The sequence below is a fragment of the Chiloscyllium plagiosum genome, chromosome 29 (genome assembly GCF_004010195.1).
Source record: "Chiloscyllium plagiosum isolate BGI_BamShark_2017 chromosome 29, ASM401019v2, whole genome shotgun sequence".
Lineage (NCBI taxonomy): Eukaryota > Metazoa > Chordata > Chondrichthyes > Orectolobiformes > Hemiscylliidae > Chiloscyllium > Chiloscyllium plagiosum.
This window is the reverse complement of record NC_057738.1, coordinates 12,561,767-12,582,331: the sequence shown is the minus strand read 5'-3', so window position 1 is coordinate 12,582,331 and position 20,565 is coordinate 12,561,767. Positions and strand designations below refer to the sequence as shown.

Sequence of the window (20,565 nt, the reverse complement as noted above, 5' to 3'; positions counted from 1 at the left end):
GCTGTTCTTGAACCTGCTTGTGCATGTGTTCAGGCTTTTGCATCTTCTGCCTAATCGAAGAGTTTGTAGGAGAGCATTATTGAGGTAGGATGACTCTTTGATGATGTTGGCAGCCTTACAGCGTAAACAATAGGTGTAAATGGATTTCACGGATGGGAGGTTGGTTTTCGTGATGGTCTGGGCTGTGCACACATCCTGGGCAGAACAATTGCCATACCAGATTATTATGCATCTGGACAGTTTGGTTTCAATGGTGTGTGTGTAAAAGTTGGTGAAGGTCCTTACGGATATGCCAAATTTCCTGAACTGCCTTAGAAAGAAGAGGCGTTGTTGTGCCTTCTTGACCACTGGATCTATATAGCAAGTCCAGGTTATCATCACTCCTAGGAACATGACGGTCTCAGCCCACTCAATCTCTGCTCTACTAACGTAGATGGGGCAAATTCTCCTCGGTTCTTTCTGAAGTCAATGATCAGTTCTTTAGTTTTGCCGATGTTGAGAGAGAGAGGTTTTATCATTGTACCATGTCACCAAGCCCTCTATCTCCTTTCTATACTCTGACTCATCATTGTTTGATATCCGCCCTATCATGGTGGTGTTGACAGCAAACTTGTAGATGGCATTAATTTGGAATTTGGCTACATAGTTGTGGATATACAGGGAGTACAGTAGGGGGCTGAAAATGGATCCTGGGGAGCCTCCAGTGTTGAGTGTTATCGTGGAGGAGTTTCAGTTGTCCATCTTCACTGATGTATCTGTTTGTTTGCGTGATTAGCCCCAACTGTAAGTGTGCCAGCATGATAACATATCTTCATATCTATACAGAATGAATTGATAACTATTTTGAGAGTCTGCTGCAGCTTGTGACTGCCAATCTTCTCAAGTATTTTATTGAGCTTTCTTCCTGCATCAGAAGTTATCCTTGGCCCCCGCCCTTCATTGCCCTTAGTATTCCTGGTTGCACACAATGGAGTAACAGTGGCCCAATGCCTTGAATGACCTAACGAGATATCCCTGGATCAGAAGTGCCCAGACCTTGGACTGATGCCTACAACTCATCCCCTCCAAACAATGGCACAGGACAGATTGTGATTCACCCTGCACACTGGAGAGGCATATATCCTCCTGACTGAAAGCACCCCAAACAGATAACCAATGCCCTAGACTGGTACCAGATGCTGTCTTGCTGGGACCCTGATGGATTTCAGTGAGGAATACTCCCCGGAAATGTCAAGACATGGCTGCTGACTCTCTGCATCTGCTGTATGCTTGGAGCAAAAGCTTCTGGCACAGGTGTGTGATTGATGTAATACATGGCCACAGAGCAAGATGCTTGCCCATTACACGGAGGAATACTATAACAGCAAGTTGCGCTAATAGGCATGGCTAGGCAAAGCACGGTAAGTACAAAGTGAGCAAGCAGCCTTGAGATCCAGCCTGGTCCTAATATCCCTGAACTGGGTTTCTATCCTTGCATGCAAAGTGTCTTTGCGGCAGCTTTTCAATGCTAGTTGCTAGTGTGTCCCACGATACAGGAATATTTTTTGTTTATACCTAACAGATAATGCTTCAGGCAGAAAGCTTTCAACTGTTCTAAAAGAAGACTGGTATAATCAAAGGGGTGTAGCCAGCTCTCGAGCTGGGCAGGTCAACTCAGTTCGGGGTTAGTTGAGTCAGGGTCACAGTTGAAACTGGACGCTTACCCCCTCCTCCTGCCCTTCAGACTTCATAACCTGTAAGCTTTTAGTGTCATTTTTACTATTTGTGCTAAGGAGTTTGTTTATTGGGATTGTTGCAAGTATTTTGGAACAGCATTATTAAGTCGGGATAGCCTTTCAGGTTTGGATAGGTTAAGTTATTTGGGTATTCCATTTTTGGTTTGTTGTGTTTCATTCCATAAATAATTCCTGTTTGTTTAAAACTCAGCAGTCTGACCAGCTAATTCACTCCGGGAATATCCACTATACACTTACCTGAAACAAATAGCAAAGTTACGGGCTAGGCTACCTGCTTAAACATGCTTTCAGGGGTTAGGCCTGGTCCATAACAAAGGAAAGTGCACATAGAATCATAGAGTTGTACAGCATGGGTTCAACTTGTCCATGCCAATCAGTTAACCTAAATTTAATCTAGTCCCATTTGCCAGCATTTTGCCCATAGACCTCAAACCCTTCCTATTCAAGTACCCATCTAGATGCCTTTGAAATTTTGTAATTGTACCAGTCTCCATTCCATATATGCAACAACTCTACTCGAAAATGTTGCCCTTTAGATCCCTTCTAAATCTTTCCCCTCTCACTCCAAATCTATGCCATCTAGTTTTGGACTCCCCTACCCTGGGGAAAAGGCCTTGGCTATTCAAGCTATCCATGCCGCTCATGATTTTATGCATCTCTATAAAGGTCACCTCTCAGCCTCCGACGCTCCAGGGAAAATAACCCCTGCCTATAGCTCAAACTCTTCAATCCCGGCAACATCCTTGTAAATCTTTTCTGCACCTTTTCAAGTTTAACAACATCTTTCCTTTAGCAGGAGACCGCAACTGAACACAAAAATGGCCTAATCAATGTCCTGTACAGCTGCAACTTCACCTCCCAACTCCAATACTCAATGCACTGAAGTTAATATAGGAAAGCAGACCAAATAACTCTTTACCACTCTTTGGACCCACAATTCCACCTTCAAGGAACTATGAACCTGCACCCAAGGGCTCTTTGTTTGGCCAAACCCTGTAGGATCCTACCATTAAGGTGCATAAGTCCTGTTCTGATTTGCCTTACCAAAATGCAACACCTCATATTTATCTAAACGCCTTCTGCCACTTGTCGGCGCATTGGCCTGTCTTATCAAGGTCCCGTCGTACTCTGAGGTAACCTTCTTTACTGTCCATGACACCACCAATTTTGGTGTCATCTACAAACTTACTAATCAATCCCCCTATATTCGCATCCAAATCATTCATATAAATGACAAAAAGCAGTGGACCCAGCATCAATCCTTGTGGCACATTGCTGGTCATAGGCATCCAGTCTAAAAAATCAACAGAACTAAATATTCCTATGTTTAGTCCACCAACACCATCTGTCTCTTACCTTCAATTTAGTTGTGTAGTTAATAACATGGTTAATAGGTAACAATCCACCTTAATATTACAATTCACTGTTCCCTGGTGGGAATCTGACATCGATGCCCAAAGTTTAGTTAAGAATTGCAGCAAGACACCGCCAAAGTAGAGATAGGCTTTGCCAGAGTTCTCACACAATATTTCCACATGGCCTATGTTACTCAGGCCCCTATAAGATTCTGCCCAATTTATCTATTTGCATCTTTGTATATATTACAGGAAAATGATTTTCATTCTTTAAGTGGATGTTGTATTATGGTATTATGGTATAGATTCCAGAAGACAGACCCCTACCTTAAAGACAGTTCTGACATCAAGTTACCTGCTTCTTCTTCAGTCAAGCTCTGTGTCATGGTGTCAGTGTCATGTCTTCAGTCAGTCAGCTACATGTACGTAATGTAGAGTTACACCAGTAAACACAGAAACCACACTATGTAAATCTATGATACTGTAACCATGTAAATAGGGTAGTTAATAAAGTTTAAGATATCTGTCTTCACAAGAACATGACCATCTATGATATACATCATACAGACTACCAAATAGAAAACCATAAAACCTTTCAGTTTTCTTGACTCATTCCTGGAATGAGGGGATTATCGAATCAGATAAGGCTACGGAGTACCACTGGAGTGAAAAAAGTGAGACATTACATTATTGAAGCACGTATGGTCCTGAGGGGATGTGCTAGGGTGAAAGCAAGATAGATATTTCCTTTTGTGGAGGATACTAGAACTAGAGCACACAGCACAATTAGAGGTGTCCCTTTAAAGATAGATATGAGGAGATTTGTTTTTCTCTCAGAGGATTGTTATTCAGTGGAATTCTCTTCACCAGAAAATAGCGGAAGCTGGGGCACTGAATTTATTCAAGGCAGAGTTAAATAATGTTATAAAGACAAACTAATCAAGTGCTACGGACTGCAGATCTTAAAGCAGGGTTGAGAACGTGACCAGATCAGCCCTGTTGTTAATGAATGATAGTGCAAGCTTGGTATGTCAGGTGACTGATATTTAAAGGATTATTAGTATTAGACAAATAAAAGGAAAATTATTACTTATTGAATGGTTTTCTGGCATTCCTGTTCTCATGTTGGTGAAAATCTGGAAAAGTTATTTAAGTATAAATCAATTTTACAGTTGAGAAAGACCACTTGAGACAGCAATGAAGGTTTCTGTAATTGCAATTCTCCCTTTTCTACATTGATTCATGTGCAAATGTCACGTGGCTAAGCAAAGACTTATTATTCTTGTGCTGCTGTAATAGCTGCTCATTTTTTGAGGTATTTTAGGTGCTGGAGGTGATTTCCTTGAATTGCAGGAGCAGCAATTACTGTTTTATATGCTTTTGCATTGTTTTGGAACTTTGGAAAAAAAGTCAAAACAACAGCAGTTTTAAAAGGGAGAAGAACAGACAAAGGAAGCACATGGTGACAGAGAGAGAAAATGAGAAAGAGAACGAGAGAGAACCTGCACAGTTACTGCCTTTGATGTTTCAATTCGTTGTATCGCTGGACACTGGAGTGCATCTGGGAAAATTATCAAACAGTGAAATTCAAAACTGATCTTGGAGGAACTATTGGGCAAAGTTACAGCACAGAACCAGATAAGTTAATCATTGTTTTAAGTGTGGCCTAGAGAGAATCTGCAGTAGTGAGTAGAGTAAGTTCTTTCTTGATTGTAAGTTTTTGGAGATATCTCTCTTGATTAAACTTAAAATATAAGCCATAACTATTAATTTAAATTGGAGCAGTGTTTGTAGAGGAATAAGACGGTGTTATTTTCTGGGTCTGTGGATTGTGAAGGAACAAAAACAGCCTTTAATTGAGTGACAAGTGCTTCTTGTCAGATGAGAGAGTTTAAAGAGGGTTTAAGGGTTACTGCGGATTAAATCTGCCATAAACGCTGCTGGCTGCGAACCTTATCAGATTGAATGGACCAGTTGGAGAGATAGTTAGAAGCAATGAGGAATTTGCAACAGCAATACTATGTGATGGATAGCAGTTATAGGAAGGGGGGTAAAGTCTCAGATACAGTCACATAGATGGGTTAACTCCAGGAAAGGTAAGAGAGGTAGGCAGCTAATCCAAGAGTCTTTTGTGGATATATTCATTTCAAACAGGTATGCTGTTTTGGAAAATGGATTCTCAGGGGATCGTAGCACGAACAGCCAAGTTTCTGGTATGGAGACTGGCTCTAATGCAATGAGGGGTACGTCGGCTTCCAAGAGATCAATTGTGTTAGGGGATTCTGTAGTCAGAGGTACAGACAGACGTTTCTGTGGCCAGCAGGGAAAAAGCAGAACGGTGCGTTGCTTCCCTGGTGCCAGGATCAAGGATGTCTCAGACATGGTGTAGAATGTTCTCACGGGGGAGAGGGGCCAGTAAGAGGTCATTGTCCACATTGGAACCAATGACATAGGAAGGCAAAAGGTTGAGATTCTGAAGGGAGATTACAGAGAGTTAGGCAGGAATTTAAAAAGGAGGTCCTCGAAAGTAGTAATAGCTGGATTACTCCCAGTGCTACGAGCTAGTGAGGGCAGGAATAGGAGAATAGAGCAGATGGTTGCATGGCTGAGGAGCTGGTGTATGGGGGATGGATTCACATTTTTGGATCATTGGAATCTCTTTTGGGGTAGCAGTGACCTGTACAAGAACGACGGATTGTACCTAAATTGGAAGGGGACTAATATACTGGCAGGGAGATTTGGAGGAGCTGCAAGGGAGGATTTAAACTACAAAAGTGGGGGGATGGGACCCAGGGAGATAGTGAGGAAAGAGATCGATCCAAGACTGGTACAGGTGAGAAGAGAAGCGAGTCAAACAGTCAGGGCAGGCAGGGACAAGGTAGGACTAATAAGTTAAATTGCATTTATTTCAATGCAAGGGGCCTAACAGGGAAGGCCAATGAACTCAGGGCATGGTTAGGAACATGGGACTGGGATATCATAGCAATTACAGAAACATGACTCAGGGATGGGCAGGACTGGCAGCTTAATGTTCCAGGATACAAATGCTATAGGAAGGATAGAAAGGGAGGCAAGAGAGGAGGGGGAGTGGCATTTTTGATAAGGGATAGCATTACAGCTGTGCTGAGGGAGGATATTCCTGGAAATACATTCAGGGAAGTTATTTGGGTGGAACTGAGAAATAAGAAAGGGATGATCACCTTATTGGGATTGTATTATAGACTCCCTAATAGTCAGAGGGAAATTGAGAAACAAACTTGTAAGGAAATCTCAGCTATCTATAAGAAAAATAGGGTAGTTATGGTAGGGGATTATAACTTTCTAAACATAGACTGGGACTGCCATAGTGTTAAGGGTTTAGATGGAGAGGAATTTGTTAAGTGTGTATAAGACAATTTTCTGATTCAGTATGTGGATGTACCTACTAGAGAAGTGGAAAACTTGACCTACTCTTGGGAAATAAGGCAGGGCAGGTGACTGAGGTGTCAGTGGGGGAGCACTTTGGGACCAACGACTATAATTCTATTAGATTTAAAATAATGATGGAAAAGGAGAGACCAGATCTAAAAGTTGAAGTTCTAAATTGGAGAAAGGATAATTTTGACGGTATTAGGCAAGAAATTTCAAAAGCTGATTGGGGCAGATGTTCGCAGGTAAAGGGATGGCTGGAAAATGGGAAGCCTTCAGAAATGAGATAACAAGAATCCAGAGAAAGTATATTCCTGTTAGGGTGAAAGGAAAGGCTGGTAGGTATAGGGAATGCTGGATGACTAAAAACGTTGAGGGTTTGCTTAAGAAAAAGAAGGAAGCATATGTCAGGTATAGACAGGATAGATAGAGTGAATCCTTAGAAGAGTATAAAGGAACTAAGGAGTATACTTAAGAGGGAAATCAGGAGGGCAAAAAGAGGACATGAGATAGCTTTGGCAAATAGAATTAAGGAGAACCCAAAGAGTTTTTACAAATACATTAAGGATAAAAGGTAACTAGGGAGGGAATAGGGCCCCTCAAAGATCAGCAAGGTGGCCTTTGTGGGGAGCCGCAGAAAATGGGGGAGATACTAAACAAATATTTTGCATCAGTATTTACTGTGGAAAGGCAAGGACTGATTTGGGATAGTCAACATGGTTTGTGTGTGGGAAATCATGTCTCACAAATGTGATTGAGGGTTTTGAGGAAGTAACAAAAATGATTGATGAGGGCAGAGCGGTAGATGTGATCTATATGGATTTCAGTAAGGCGTTCGACAAGGTTCCCCATGGGAGACTGATTAGCAAGGTTAGATCTCACTGAATACAGGGAGAACTCGCCATTTGGATACAGAACTGGCTCAAAGGTAGAAGACAGAGGGTGGTGGTGGAGGGTTGTTTTTCAGACTGGAGGTAAGGTCCTAGGGAGTGTTATTGAACAAAGAGACCTTGGGGTGCAGGTTCATAGCTCCTTGAAAGTGGAGTTGCAGGTAGACAGGATAATTAAGAAAGCGTTTGATGTTTTCCTTTGTTGGTCAGAGTACTGAGTACAGGAGTTGGGAGGTCATGTTGCGGCTGTACAGGATATTGGTTAGGCCACTGTTGGAATATTGCGTGCAATTCTGGTCTCCTTCCTATCGGAAAGATGTTGTGAAACTTGAAAGGGTTCAGAAAAGATTTACAAGGATGTTGCCAGGGTTGGAGGATATGAGCTATAAGGAGAGTTTGAACAGGCTGGGGTTGTTTCTCCTGCAGCGTCGGAGGCTGAGGGATAACCTTATAGAGATTTACAAAATTATGACGGGCATGGATAGGGTAACTAGGAAAAGTCTTTTCCCTGGGGTTGGGGAGTCCAGAACTAGACGGCATAAGTTTAGGGTGAGAGGGGAAAGATATAAAAGAGACCTGCGGGACAACTTTTTCACACAAAGGGTGGTACGTTTTTTGGAATGAGCTGTAGAGTAAGTGGTGGAGGCTGGTACAATTGCAACATTTAAGAGGCATTTGGATGGGTAAATGAAGAGGAAGGGTTTGGAGGGATATGGGCCGGGGCTGGCAGGTGGGACTAGATTGGGTTGGGATATTTGGTCGGCATGGACGGGTTGGACCAAAAGGTCTGTTTCCATGCTGTAATCTCTACGACTCTAATTGTTTAATAACAGAGATGCCAGAGGTGAAATATGTTGTGCATAGGACACTGTCACATGATAATTGGAGTCAACATTGAGACTTGAGTGAGCATAGCAACATGCTTCCACAGGGGAAGAAGAGGTTAGGGGATGAGGTAAGGAGAAAAAACTCTCAGGTTGCTTTTAGCATCAAGTTATAGGTGACATTTTCCATTTATTGACAAGCTACAGCACAGAAAACTTAAAAAGGAAAGAAAAGGATTTGGGTGAGTGAAGCTACAACATTAAACTATATGGTGAAACTGCTGAGTGGATGAGTAGTTTATTGGAATAAGTTCAAGGAAATGCATTCAACTTCAAACTGTTCGGGTTTAGAAAAGCTTGAAAAATGCATCCTGAGGGGAAAAAAAAAGTCTTTAACAGGGCTAATATATCTTTAACACTGAAGTAAGTGCTGTGGTTCAACCAATACAAGGAAGATGGTATCACGAGTGACCAACTCTTATGAAATCCTTGATAAGAAGCTTCGTAATCACATCACCAAAATCTTGGAACTATCTTCCTGATAGCACTGTCGGTGTACACCTCAAGGATTGCAGCGGTTCAGGAAGGCAGCTCACCATGATGCCCTCAAGGTCAATTCAGGACTGACAATAAATGCTGGTGTACCCAGAAATACTCACATCCTATGAACAAATATATAAAAACACAATTCTCAACTTCCAATATCTACAAGCTAGAAATTTCTAACAAACGTTTTCACTTGTAACAATAAATTGTAATTGATCATTAGTTTTAAATGTCACAACACCAATATTGAATCATGTAGATAGAAAACAGAGCAGGATTTCAACACTGGAGGCCACAGGTTTGGCTTCTGTCAATGTCAACTCTCAATCTTTAAAGGATACACATATGAAATTAATTGGGTGGTAAAAATCTGCAAAACTAAACTGCTCACAATTTGAAAATAAACTTTGTGCCATATTTATAAAAAAGATTAAAGCACGATGTGAAAAACTGGAAGATATGGAACTGTTTCAGAATATTCCCTAAAATTAAGTCAAAAGTTTAATGTGTGCTCTGGTTTAACTGCTGGTTACAGAAGCAAAGTGGCTTAAGAGAAAAGGCAAACAAAGCTTGCAGGGAGATGAGAGATGGGATTTATGGCCCTTATTTGCTGGAAATCCTAGCTTTGACTAGAGAATGGGGTGTCTATGCTAATGGCTGCATAGTAACCTTTTCTGGACTTAGCTTTTGTTTTATATGCCCAGATGGTCAGTGAAGAATAAAGTGCAGGAACTGCAAGTCTTTCTCCCTCTCTCACAGCAGAAGTTTCTGGGAACCTGATAAAACTTCCAAATACTGGTACTTCTAAGTACCTTGCAAACCTTGAAAAGCTGAATTGTGGCCACTTTTCAAAGATGTGGATCCAGCTTGATTTCAATTCAACCTAAGATCTACTGAGGTTAGCAGTTAAATTTTGTTGATCAAAAACCCATTGGACCATGACAAATTCCATTCTTAGTTTTTCAACCCTTCATCAAAAGGGGTGTTTTCTTCTTTTGTCTTTTAAAAATCAAAATTTTGTAGTAGCCTCCCAGTGGCTAAAACACAGATAGATTGTTAACTTGTCCAAATAGCAAGGGATACTGGGTATATTGGCAATGTAAAACTCTTAAATCTCCAAACCCACACAACAGACACAGTGCAAACATAGAAGGCAGGTGCTAATGACGTTAGTATAATGTAAAAGGCAACAGTTATCCTGGACAGACATACCCCGAACAACTTATCTACAAGACAAAGGCATTAGGTCCTGCAACACAAGAAATTAACAATAGCAGGCCATCAAAATGACTGACTCTGTTTCAAACTATTAAGTATATCTCCGTTATTGGCCAAAACAATAGAAAACTCCAGAAAACCATCTAAAAAGTATAAAACCAGGGTTTACCTGAAGGTCTCTCTCTTGGAAGCTCTTCAACCCTTGTAGACCTTCAAACCAAGGAATGAATTCATTGGGCTAAACTGGTGTCTCTGTAGTTGCTGTTTCAAAGGAATACCATGCAGACTACATTATTTCCCTTAGAATAGAGAGCACTGTTGGCTGCTACCTTTATGGGTTTCTTCATTAATATGAAGAGAGAACCTGTGCAGGCTGCAGAAGTAGCAGACTGAGATGTTAGCTGCTTTGGTAGATTCTACACAGAGGATAGTTCTCCTTTGAAGTGATGCTACACGAACAAATCTTTAGCCTACAAGACTTAAGCTATTAAAAAAAGTAGTAACATTGAAAATGATGTGCATTAGAATAGACATATTTCCAAAACTCGATCATTTCCATCTCAGGATATTAAAAGACAAAAGCGAAGAAATGACAGGTACATAATCTTTTGACTGTACTTCAGATTTGGAATGGTACCTTTTAATTCAAAAGTTGCATATGTCATTTCACTCATTAAGAAGGAAAGGAAGGCATGAACATAAATCTACAAATCTATCAATTTTTCATAAGTAATGGATAGTTACTAAAATCTCAGAAACAGAGTGACTGATGACTTCGACAAACAGGAGCTGATCAAAGAGCATCAACATGGATTTACAAAAGGTAAATCATAACTCAATTATCTAGTTGAGATATTTTAAGCATGTCATCTGTCTCATAGATAGAGAGTTTATGTATATTGTTCATTGAATATTTGTTGCAATTCCACACAGAAGATGTTTTGCAAAAACAAAATGCATGGAATTGAAGGTGGCCTTGTGACATGGCCTAAGATAGAAACAAGACAATGGGAAGAAAGACATTGTATCATGATGTGACAAGTAGTGTCTCCCAGGAGTTTATGCTGAAGCTTGTGCTTGTCATCAGAGATCTATGACTTGGATGAAGAAACAGAAATTGTGTATGTATGTCTCACATCCTTAATCAGTGTCCTTTCTAAAACCTCAAGCAGCTACAAACCCAACTTTTTCACATTACTAATTCCTTTGTTCTTTCTGTCCAAGATTCTCTACCTTTCTGCTTTGTTGATTTTTATTTCATATACCTTAAGTCAGGATTTTAAGATAGATGCAGCACTGTTTTCCCATCCCACAAACCCCTTTGGAGAATTGAAAAACAAAAGCCAAGAGCTACAAAAATTAAAAAGACAAAACACTCAAAATACAGCTGTGTCCTAACTGGTCAAACACAATAAAAAAAATCCCAGTATTTGATTTCACATCTCTGTGTTAACATACCAGCTGATTATAATAGTGGACAACTGAGATCTCTGGCTTGCTCAACAATTAGTTTAAACTTCACAATTTAGTTGCTATGGTGGTCAGTCACTAAACATAATAAAAGACTGCCAATGTATTTTTAACAGAGGAACATCCAAGTTTAATGTACACAAAAAAAAAGCATGGATTATTTTACACGCTGTAAGAACTATTTGAAACTGTGTTAATAAAAGTTTCAGAAATGATGATTCAAACCTTTCAATCTCTCAACAACTTTACAGATATTCAAAACTCTGTGAAGGGTCATCCTGTTTCCATTTTAAAGTTTATTGTTCAGTTGGCACCACTGCACTTGGAGTTTTTCCAGTAAACCTCTGCAATCATGTGTTGTGATCTTCTTTAGTTAATGTCTTTTCATGAGACTCGTAAACAAACTATTTGGACAACTCATTTATTTCTTAACATGGATTCATTGCACTCATCTTCAACAGCATTCTGTTTCTGGAGCTTTCTCTTACTGACCTTAAACCACTCAGGACTCCTTATTTTTTGCCTTGATTGTTCTGAAGACTGATAAACTCCACTGCTGCACTGACACGTTTTTCTTCCCTGAATGACTAGACTCTATCTGCAAGAAACCTATGCACGAATGCCACATGCTGATAGTTGCTCTCGTTTACTCATTTTCTAAAGCATTGAGCAGTTCACTTCAGGGGTTTTTTAAAAAGTCTAATTTAAATGCATGTAAAATGCATTTTGAAACATTCACATGGCCCTCACAACGTTCATAAATTAACCTAAGGCCTTCCCTTACTGTTGAACATAAAACTATATACGATTTTGTTCAGTTTAAGACTCTAGGTTCAAAATAATAACAATAGTTAAAACCTTCATCACATTTGCTCCACACATCAACACCAAAATGTTAATACAACAAAATGAGGTAGCCCTATGGGTAAAAAAAACTTAATAGTTTTAATTCTGCAAAATTGATTAAAAATGACTTCTTTTAGGAGCTCTAACTTTGACCAATCAATGGCCATTTGTAAAATTTCTATTCTCAGACTTAATTTGCTGAAGTCTGCTGTACTGCAGTTGAGCTAGAAATCTTACATTTGATCTTTATTTTGAGGCACCCGACATCTATTATAAATGGTGCATTATACATTACCAATATTTAATAGAATATTAACAATAGTGAAAAAGCATAATCATGAGAACCGTTATTCTATACCACAATGGATATCATAGCTATCTTACCTTATGATCATACGGAGTATAGGACTGAAATAGCTGGGACAGCATCCTTGTTCTCTGTTTTTTCTGAAAAGAAAGAAACAGCCAATATTTATAAACACAGAAATATAGAAAATAGGTACAGGTCTAGGTCATTCGGCCCTTTGGGCCTGCACCACTAGTCAATATGATTGTGGCTGATCATGCAATTTCAGTTTCCCCCTCTCAAATTCCTATGAACCTTTAACCGCAAGGACCATGTTCAGCTCCCTTTTGAATATATTTAATGAATCCTTTCTGTGGTGAAGAATTCCACAGGTTCACAACTGAGTGAAGAAATTCCTTCTCATCTCAGTCCTGAATGGCTTATCCCATATTCTTAGACTGTGACCCTTAATTCCGGACTTCCCAACATCGGGAAAAGTCTACCCGCATCGAGCCTGTCTGATCCCATCAGGATTTTATTATTTTTCTCCGAGATCCCCAATCATTCTTCTAAATTCCAGTCAGTACAAGCCCAGTCAATCTAGTCTTTCTTCATTTGTCAGTTCTGCCATCCTGGGAATCAGTCTGGTCCTTTGCTGGACTCCTTCAATAGTAAGCATGTCCTTCCTCAGACTAGGAGACCAAACCTGCAAGGTGTGGCCTTACCAACACCCTGTATAACTGCAGCAAGACATCCTTATTCCGATATTCAAATCCTCTCTCTATGAAGGCCAGCATGCCATTAGCTTTCCTTACTACCTGCTGCACCTGCATGCTAACCTTCAGCGACTATTCCACCACCACACCCAGGTCTCATTGCATCTCACCTTTTCCTAAACTGCCACCATTCAGATAATAATCTGTCTTCCTATTTTTGCGACTAAAGTGGATAATCTCACACGTATCCACATTATATTGCATTTGCCAGGTATTTGCCCACTCAGCTAGCCTGTCCAAGTCACCCTGCAGCCTCTTAGCATCCTCCTCACAGCATATACTGCCACCCAGCTCAGTGTCGTCTGCAAATTTGGAGATATAAAATACAATAAATTGTTAACGTATGCTATGGACAGCTGGGTCCCAGTACCGAACCCTGAGATTCCCCATTTAGAGTCATATAGAGTCATAGAGATGTACAACATGGACACAGACCCTTCGGTCCAACCCGTCCATGCTGACCAGATATCCCAGCCCAATCTAGTCCCACCTGCCAGCACCCGGCCCATATCCCTCCAAACCCTTCCTATTCATATACTCATCCAAATGCCTCTTAAATGTTGCAATTGTACAAAGCCTCCACCACTTCCGCTGGTAGCTCATTCCATACCCGTACCACCCTCTGTGTGAAAAAGGTACCCCTTAGGTCTCTTTTATATCTTTCCCCTCTCACCCTAAACCTATGCCCTCTAGCTTTGGATTCCCCGGCACCAGGGAAAAGACTTTTCCTATTTACCCTATGCATGCCCCATAATTTTGTAAATCTCTATAAGGTCACCCCTCAGCCTCTTATCACTGCCTGCCAGTAAAAGGACCCATTATTTCCAGCTCTCTGCTTCCTGTCTGCCAATCAGTTCTCTATCCACATTAATATATTACCTCTGATATTATGAACTTTAATTTTGCTTACTAATCTCCTGTGTGGGACCTTGTCAAAAGCCTTTTGGAAGTTCAGACACACAACATCGACTAATTTAACCTTGTCCACTCTACGGGTCACATTCTCAAAACATTCCAGAAAATTTGTAAAGCATATTTCTCTTTAGTGAATCCATGCTGATTTGGACCGATCCTGTCACCACTTTCCAAATGCTCAGTAATTACATCCTTAATAATGAACTCCAGCAATATCCCCACCACTGATGTCAGGATAACTGACCCATAATTATTTTCACTGTCCCTCCTTTTGTAAAAAGTGGGGTTACATTAGCTACCCTCCAGTCCATTGGAACTCCCCCAGAGACTATAGAATGCTGGAAAATTATCATCAATGCATTCACTACTACTAGGGCCAGTTCCGGTAAGTACTCTGATGCACAGCATCAGGCCTTGGGGAACCTATTGGGTTTTAATCCCATCAATTTACACAATAGCATTTCCTGACTAATAAGGAATTCCTTCAGTTCCTCCTTCATGCTTGACTCGCTGTTCCCTACCATTTCTGGAAGGTTATTTGTGCCCTTCTTAGTGAAGACTGATCCAAAGTATTTATTCAACAGGTTTGTCATCTTTGTTGTCTGTTATGAACTTACATGATTCTAGCTGTGAGGGTCCTTCATTTGTCTTCACCAGTCTTTTTCTCTTCATGTATCAATAGAAGCTTTTGCGGTCAGTTTTGTGTTTTCCACAAGCTTACTCTTGTATTCTATTTTCCCCTTCCGAATTAAAGCCTTTGTCCTTCTTTGCTGAATTTTAAATTTCTCCCAGTCCTCAGGTTTGCAGCTTTTTCTGGCCAATTTATTTTCCTCCTCCTTGGCTTTCACACTATCGCTGATTTCCCTTGTTGGCCAAGGTTGAGCCACCTTCTCTGTTTTACTCTTACACCAGACAGGGATGTACAAATTTTAAAGTTCATCCATGTGTTCTTTAAATGTCTGCCATTGCCTATCTACTGTCAACCCCTTAAGTATCCTTGGCCAGCTTATCCTAGCCATTGCATGCCTCACACCATCATAGTTAGTTTTGATGGTACTTAAAAACTATCCAACTAAATAACAGCACACCAGTGACAAGTGATATATAGTTTCTACATTTCATTTTTGATAATTCATGCAGACTTGTTGACAAAGAATAATCTATTTCTCAAATCATTCAATAATGGTACAACTGCTTAAATCTCTCCAATGAGGCTTTGTCCAAAATGGCTGCGATAAAATCACTTCCTTTATAAAAAAAACACTATCCTCATCTTTCTTGATTAGGTGCTTTTGCAGTTTTTGATGATACGCACCATCCCTGTTGAGGATGCTCTTGGCTGAAAGCAGCATGAAATAGCCAAAAGTGATTATCAGTTGGCATAAAATGGCTGAGAGGATGCAGTAGCTTATTTAGTTGGTATATATTGAAGTAAACCACAAGTTACAATATTTGTAGCTCTGCAGACAAAGTATATCTAAGGTAACAAGATTAAGATAGTAAACACCCTAATATGAAAAATATTGAATCAAAGTACTGATTGATACATGCAAATTTAAAAGAAAAATGGCTTTATTATTGTGCGTGCACAAAATGAAAATAATTGGGAAGTGAACATGTGCAGTTTGAAATTATCAGCAGATTGGTGATGTCAGCAAACACTTACAAAAAATACTGCAAGCAACAGCACGAGCAGCCTATAACTCAGCATTAAAAACCCTGTGCAATAAAAAACAAATCACAGAGGCTGGTGGCTGGTAAGTCAATGTTAAGTTCAGCATATACACAAGCAATATAATATATTAAAAGAGTGGCAGCCTCCAAGTAAGCAAAGTGAGTTGAGTGCTAAGGAAACAAGCTAAGAGACATAATATGCATCCTTTGGAGATGCGTGTGAGCCCTGCATGCAATGCAAATAGCAGAAGCATGCAAACCATGGGTGTACATGAGCTCCATAGTAAAGCATTGAAAGGCTGAAGTGCTAAGTGTGTTGGTCAGAAAGCAGGCATAGTGATGTAGGAAGGATGTTAGTTCATCAATACTGACTTGCATGATAGGATGGTAAAGGAGGATGGTGGGGAAGGAGAACAGTATGCATGGAGCATGTAGGGACATTATTGTGGATGGGAATTTGTGCTGTCTAGTTTCTTGGGATGGAGAGAATTGGAAGTGGCAAATAAATGAGAGTTGGAATAATAATGAGATACAAATGCATGGGAATAAGGTCACTGCTCAACAGCGAGATTCTGAAGTCAACATTTAAGCTTCAAGGGGAATACTACAAAACCTTTTCTTGATGTTGAGATTCTACTTTTTTCATTCTTCCCATATTTATCAACTTTTCACCATTGCTCATGCCACACCAGGAAAAGAAAAATTCTATCCTTAGTTTTTCTGTAAAAACTTACGCAAAGTTCCTGAATTCCTCGGTTGGCTTATTTGAGAAACCAAATAATATCTACTGTGGAAAGACAAAGTAACACATGCTTTTTTTCTTATTTTTTGACTGAATAAATCACCTCAGAATTAATTTACTTTTTGTCATATGAGGGTCTGAACTTTCCCATTATGCTTGTGAGTCTCCAGTCAAGTTATCAAGTGGTTAAAGAAAGCTGAACTCAAGTTTAATCAATTGTGAATACACACTTATCACTCTGAAAAACTACTCCTGCATGTTAAAAATACTGTATTTCAGACTGTGTGCAATGATCCTACATTCAATAGTTTAGTAGCACTTCGTGACATTATTATTGAATTAAATGTCAGGCTATTTGCTTACCATAAGATAAAATGCTATGTCTAAAGATATCAGAAGTTAAAGCAAAATCCATCTTATGGAACAGTGATAAAATTAAATCTTCTACAGTTAGTCTTAAAAATATTGACATTAGTTTCAATTACTTTTGAAGAATCAAACTCAAATTTGCAGCCAAAACGTGCAAACCCAGGAGTCTCTCATCTCTGAGATAAATTATCCTCAAACTGTCATTATCTATCAAAGTAAAATGGCAGGATTTCCTACATGGCGGTAATTCTGGCTTCCAAAAACAACCCGGCTGTTGCTGAAGCTCTGCTACAGAAGTGACAGCAAAATTAGCACATTCTCTCTTTTTTGAACATTTACATATAGTACATTGAATTTTCAAATCCTTCCTTTCATTTTTAAAAGCAGCACCATCACTGGCAAATTATTGCTTTATTGTCTAGATTTGCGCAATTAAAAAGGATATGCTGTCAATTGACACATTTTTACTATAATATAATTTATTTTAAAATATCACATGCATTGATTCAATCAAAAAGTATCTGTTTATGCTGTAGCTTTACAGTGAATACAGCATAAGTCCATATTTTGAAAACTTGGAGCATGAGTACTGCACAAATAAAATATGATCAAAAGTAATACTGCAGCTTTGTTCTTTATACCTTAAAGCAACACTTTTATGCACACTTCATCTGGTTAGCTGAAATTTCACTTTAAAAATTCAGCACCCATAAACCCCAGTTGGCAAACGTGGTCCCAAAACCCTTAATATGTCCTGCCTGTTGAAAATCTATAATCTCATTTGTGAAATTTTCAATGAACCTACCTTCAGCAAATTTTTGGAAGACAGTGTTTCAAATTGCTTTTGATCTTTGCATGAACAACTGTGACACTGACTCTGAATGGTCATGCTCCAACGTTACGGACTGCAAATTCTCCCTTTCATTTTTTCCAGCCTCTCCCAAAGATTCTGGCTGACTGACTTACTCTCTACTGGGATCCGTTTGACACATGGTTAATCTCTCTCAAGTTGCCATTTATCATTTTGGAACTCAGATAGTAAAAGCTGGCGGCACGACAAGCTGGGTTGACATTACAGTTGCCCTTGATCCAGTGTTCACCCAAACATATTTCCAGTTAAAACATGAAACTGCAAGCCTTGTTGATCTTTATGGATTTGCTAATCCACAGTCACCAACCCAATTGTACTGCCTTAATGCTGCTCCAGATTTCAGCATTAAATGTCAGAAACAACGGCAGAATTTTATGCTTCCTTGAGCAGAACAGGAAATGGTGAGAAAATTGGGGAAATATGATGGGAGGGAAACATTTCAGAATTTTGACATAAAGGAAGAATTACAAAATTTGAAAGAAGTTTCCCCTTAAGGTTTAAACAGTGAGGTGATAATCTCGCTATTAAGTCATTATTACTTCCAGGCAGTTGCCAATAAACAATAAACTAACATGAAAAAAAACCTGCAGCTGCTGGAAACTTTCAACAAAAACAGGTATTGCTGGAGAAAATCAGCAGGTCTAGAAGCATTTGCAAAGAGAAAGCTGAGTTAACACTTCAGAACTGATCGTAGCTGAAGATGGTGTAGGGAGAGGAGTAAACATTAGATTGAGATGGAATCCAGAGAGAGAATAGCAGTTGGGCAAACAAAAGCAATGGGTAATGGGCAGCTGGGGAGAAAGAAAAACTGCTGATGGGGACCATTAGTATCTGACAATGAGTTGGTTGTAATAGTAACCCATGTGATGCCAAGGCCTGGTATTGGGGGCTTCGGGAAAGACATGGAAGACCATGCTCAGGCTCTAAAATTATTGAACATGATATTAAGCCCTGAAAGCTGCAGGGTCCCCAAGTGGAAGATGACATGTTGTCCTTTCATCTTGCACTGAGCATTGCGAGAGCACTGCAGCAAACTCAAAACACAAATGTTGGCCAGGGGACATGTTAGCGTGTTGAAGTGCAGGCCAGGTAACTAGAAGCTAAAGAGAACACTAGATTGAATACAGGAGACTAGATTAAGTGCAGGTAAATTGCTGCTTTACCTGTAAGGTGTGTCTGGGGCCTGGGACTTTGAAGACGGAGGCAGTAAATGGGACAGGTGTTACATCTTAGGTGATTGCATGGAAAGGTGCCGTGGGGGGTGTGGGGTGGTGTTGAGAGTGGAGGAGGAGTGGACCAAGCTGTCCTGGAAGGTACAGTCCCTTCAGAAGATTGGCAAGGGAGGGGAGGGGAATATGTGACTGATGGTGACATCCCGCTGGAAGTGGCGAAATGGCAACTTATGATCCTTTAGATGTGGATGCTAGTGAGGTGGTAAGTGAAGAGCAGGGAAACTCTATTGGTGTCATAGGAGGGAAGAGAAGCTGTGAGGAGTGATGTGCCGGAAATGGGTTGGCATGGCTGAGGCCCGGTCAACCAAAGTGGTGGAAAATCCTTGGTTGAGGAAAACAGTGGACATTCTGGAGGCCCCCTTTTGGAAGCTGGCATCATTGGAACAGAAGTCATGAAGATGAAGAAACTGGGAGAATGGAATGGAGCCTTGACAGTAATCAGGGTGTGAGGAGGTATAGTCCAGGTATCTGTGGGGGTCAGTGGTTTTGTAGTGGATATTGGTGGCCTGCCTATTCCCAGAAATGGAAACTTTGAGGTCAAGGAAGCAAATAGAGGAGTCAGAGGTGGACCAGGTGAAAGTGAGAACAGGATGGATGATCTAAGAGAAATTGATAAACTTTTCCAATTCCGGATGAGAGAGGCAAGCAGCACTGATGATGTCATTAATGTATGGGAGAAAGAGTTGTGAGGTGGGACTCAAGTAGGATTGGAGCAAGAATGAGGCGGCAATAACCCAGTGGTATTATCGTTAGACTATTAATCCATGAACTCAGCGGGTGTTACAGGTTCAAATCCCACCATGGCAAATGGTGGATTTTGCATTCAATAAAAAGAATCTGGAATTAAGAATCTATTGATGACTACGAAATCACTGTCGGAAAAACCCATCTGGTTCACTCTGTCCTTTGATGTGCAGTATCACAGAGCAGAGAGGCGATTCACACCATTGAAACAATAATGAAACAAGATGGCGGCAGAATAAGATGTGCGAGCCAGAACTCCATTGCTCACCAATTTCTTTTCATTTCCTTTCTTTCCTTCTTTCTTTTCCTCTTTGCTATACTTTTTCTTCTCCCCACCCCCAACTTTTAACTTCTTAAACTACCAGAACTGGAGAATGGAGGCAAGTCTGAGACAGAGGAGACGAGTTGCAGGGGGAGCCTGGAGTGGTAACAGAGCAAGCAAAGGCCGAGTCCTGAAAGTGAGCCATGGGCTGAAGCCTGGAGCGGGGAGCAGAGTAAATGTGGGCTGGGCTGGGAGCCATCGCGGCCAGAGCCTGAAGTGGTGAGCAGGGTGATCGCGGGCAAAGCCAGGAGCTGAATTGTGGACTGGAACTCGGAATGGGAGCAGATTGAGCCCAGACCAGGCAGGGAATGAGTCTAAGATAGAGGCTAGCATGTGGTAGC

The 20,565-nt window shown here is 40.5% G+C and overlaps 1 protein-coding gene across 1 annotated transcript in view; it reads right to left on the bottom strand.

The window, feature by feature from the left end:
- Window positions 1–20,565, bottom strand: part of cdkal1 (CDK5 regulatory subunit associated protein 1-like 1) — a 596,132-nt gene that overhangs the window by 130,300 nt on the left and 445,267 nt on the right. The window contains exon 16 of the mRNA XM_043718943.1: window positions 12,678–12,740. Within this exon, the coding sequence (XP_043574878.1) occupies window positions 12,678–12,740 (63 nt within the window). The remainder of the gene's footprint in view (window positions 1–12,677; window positions 12,741–20,565) is intronic.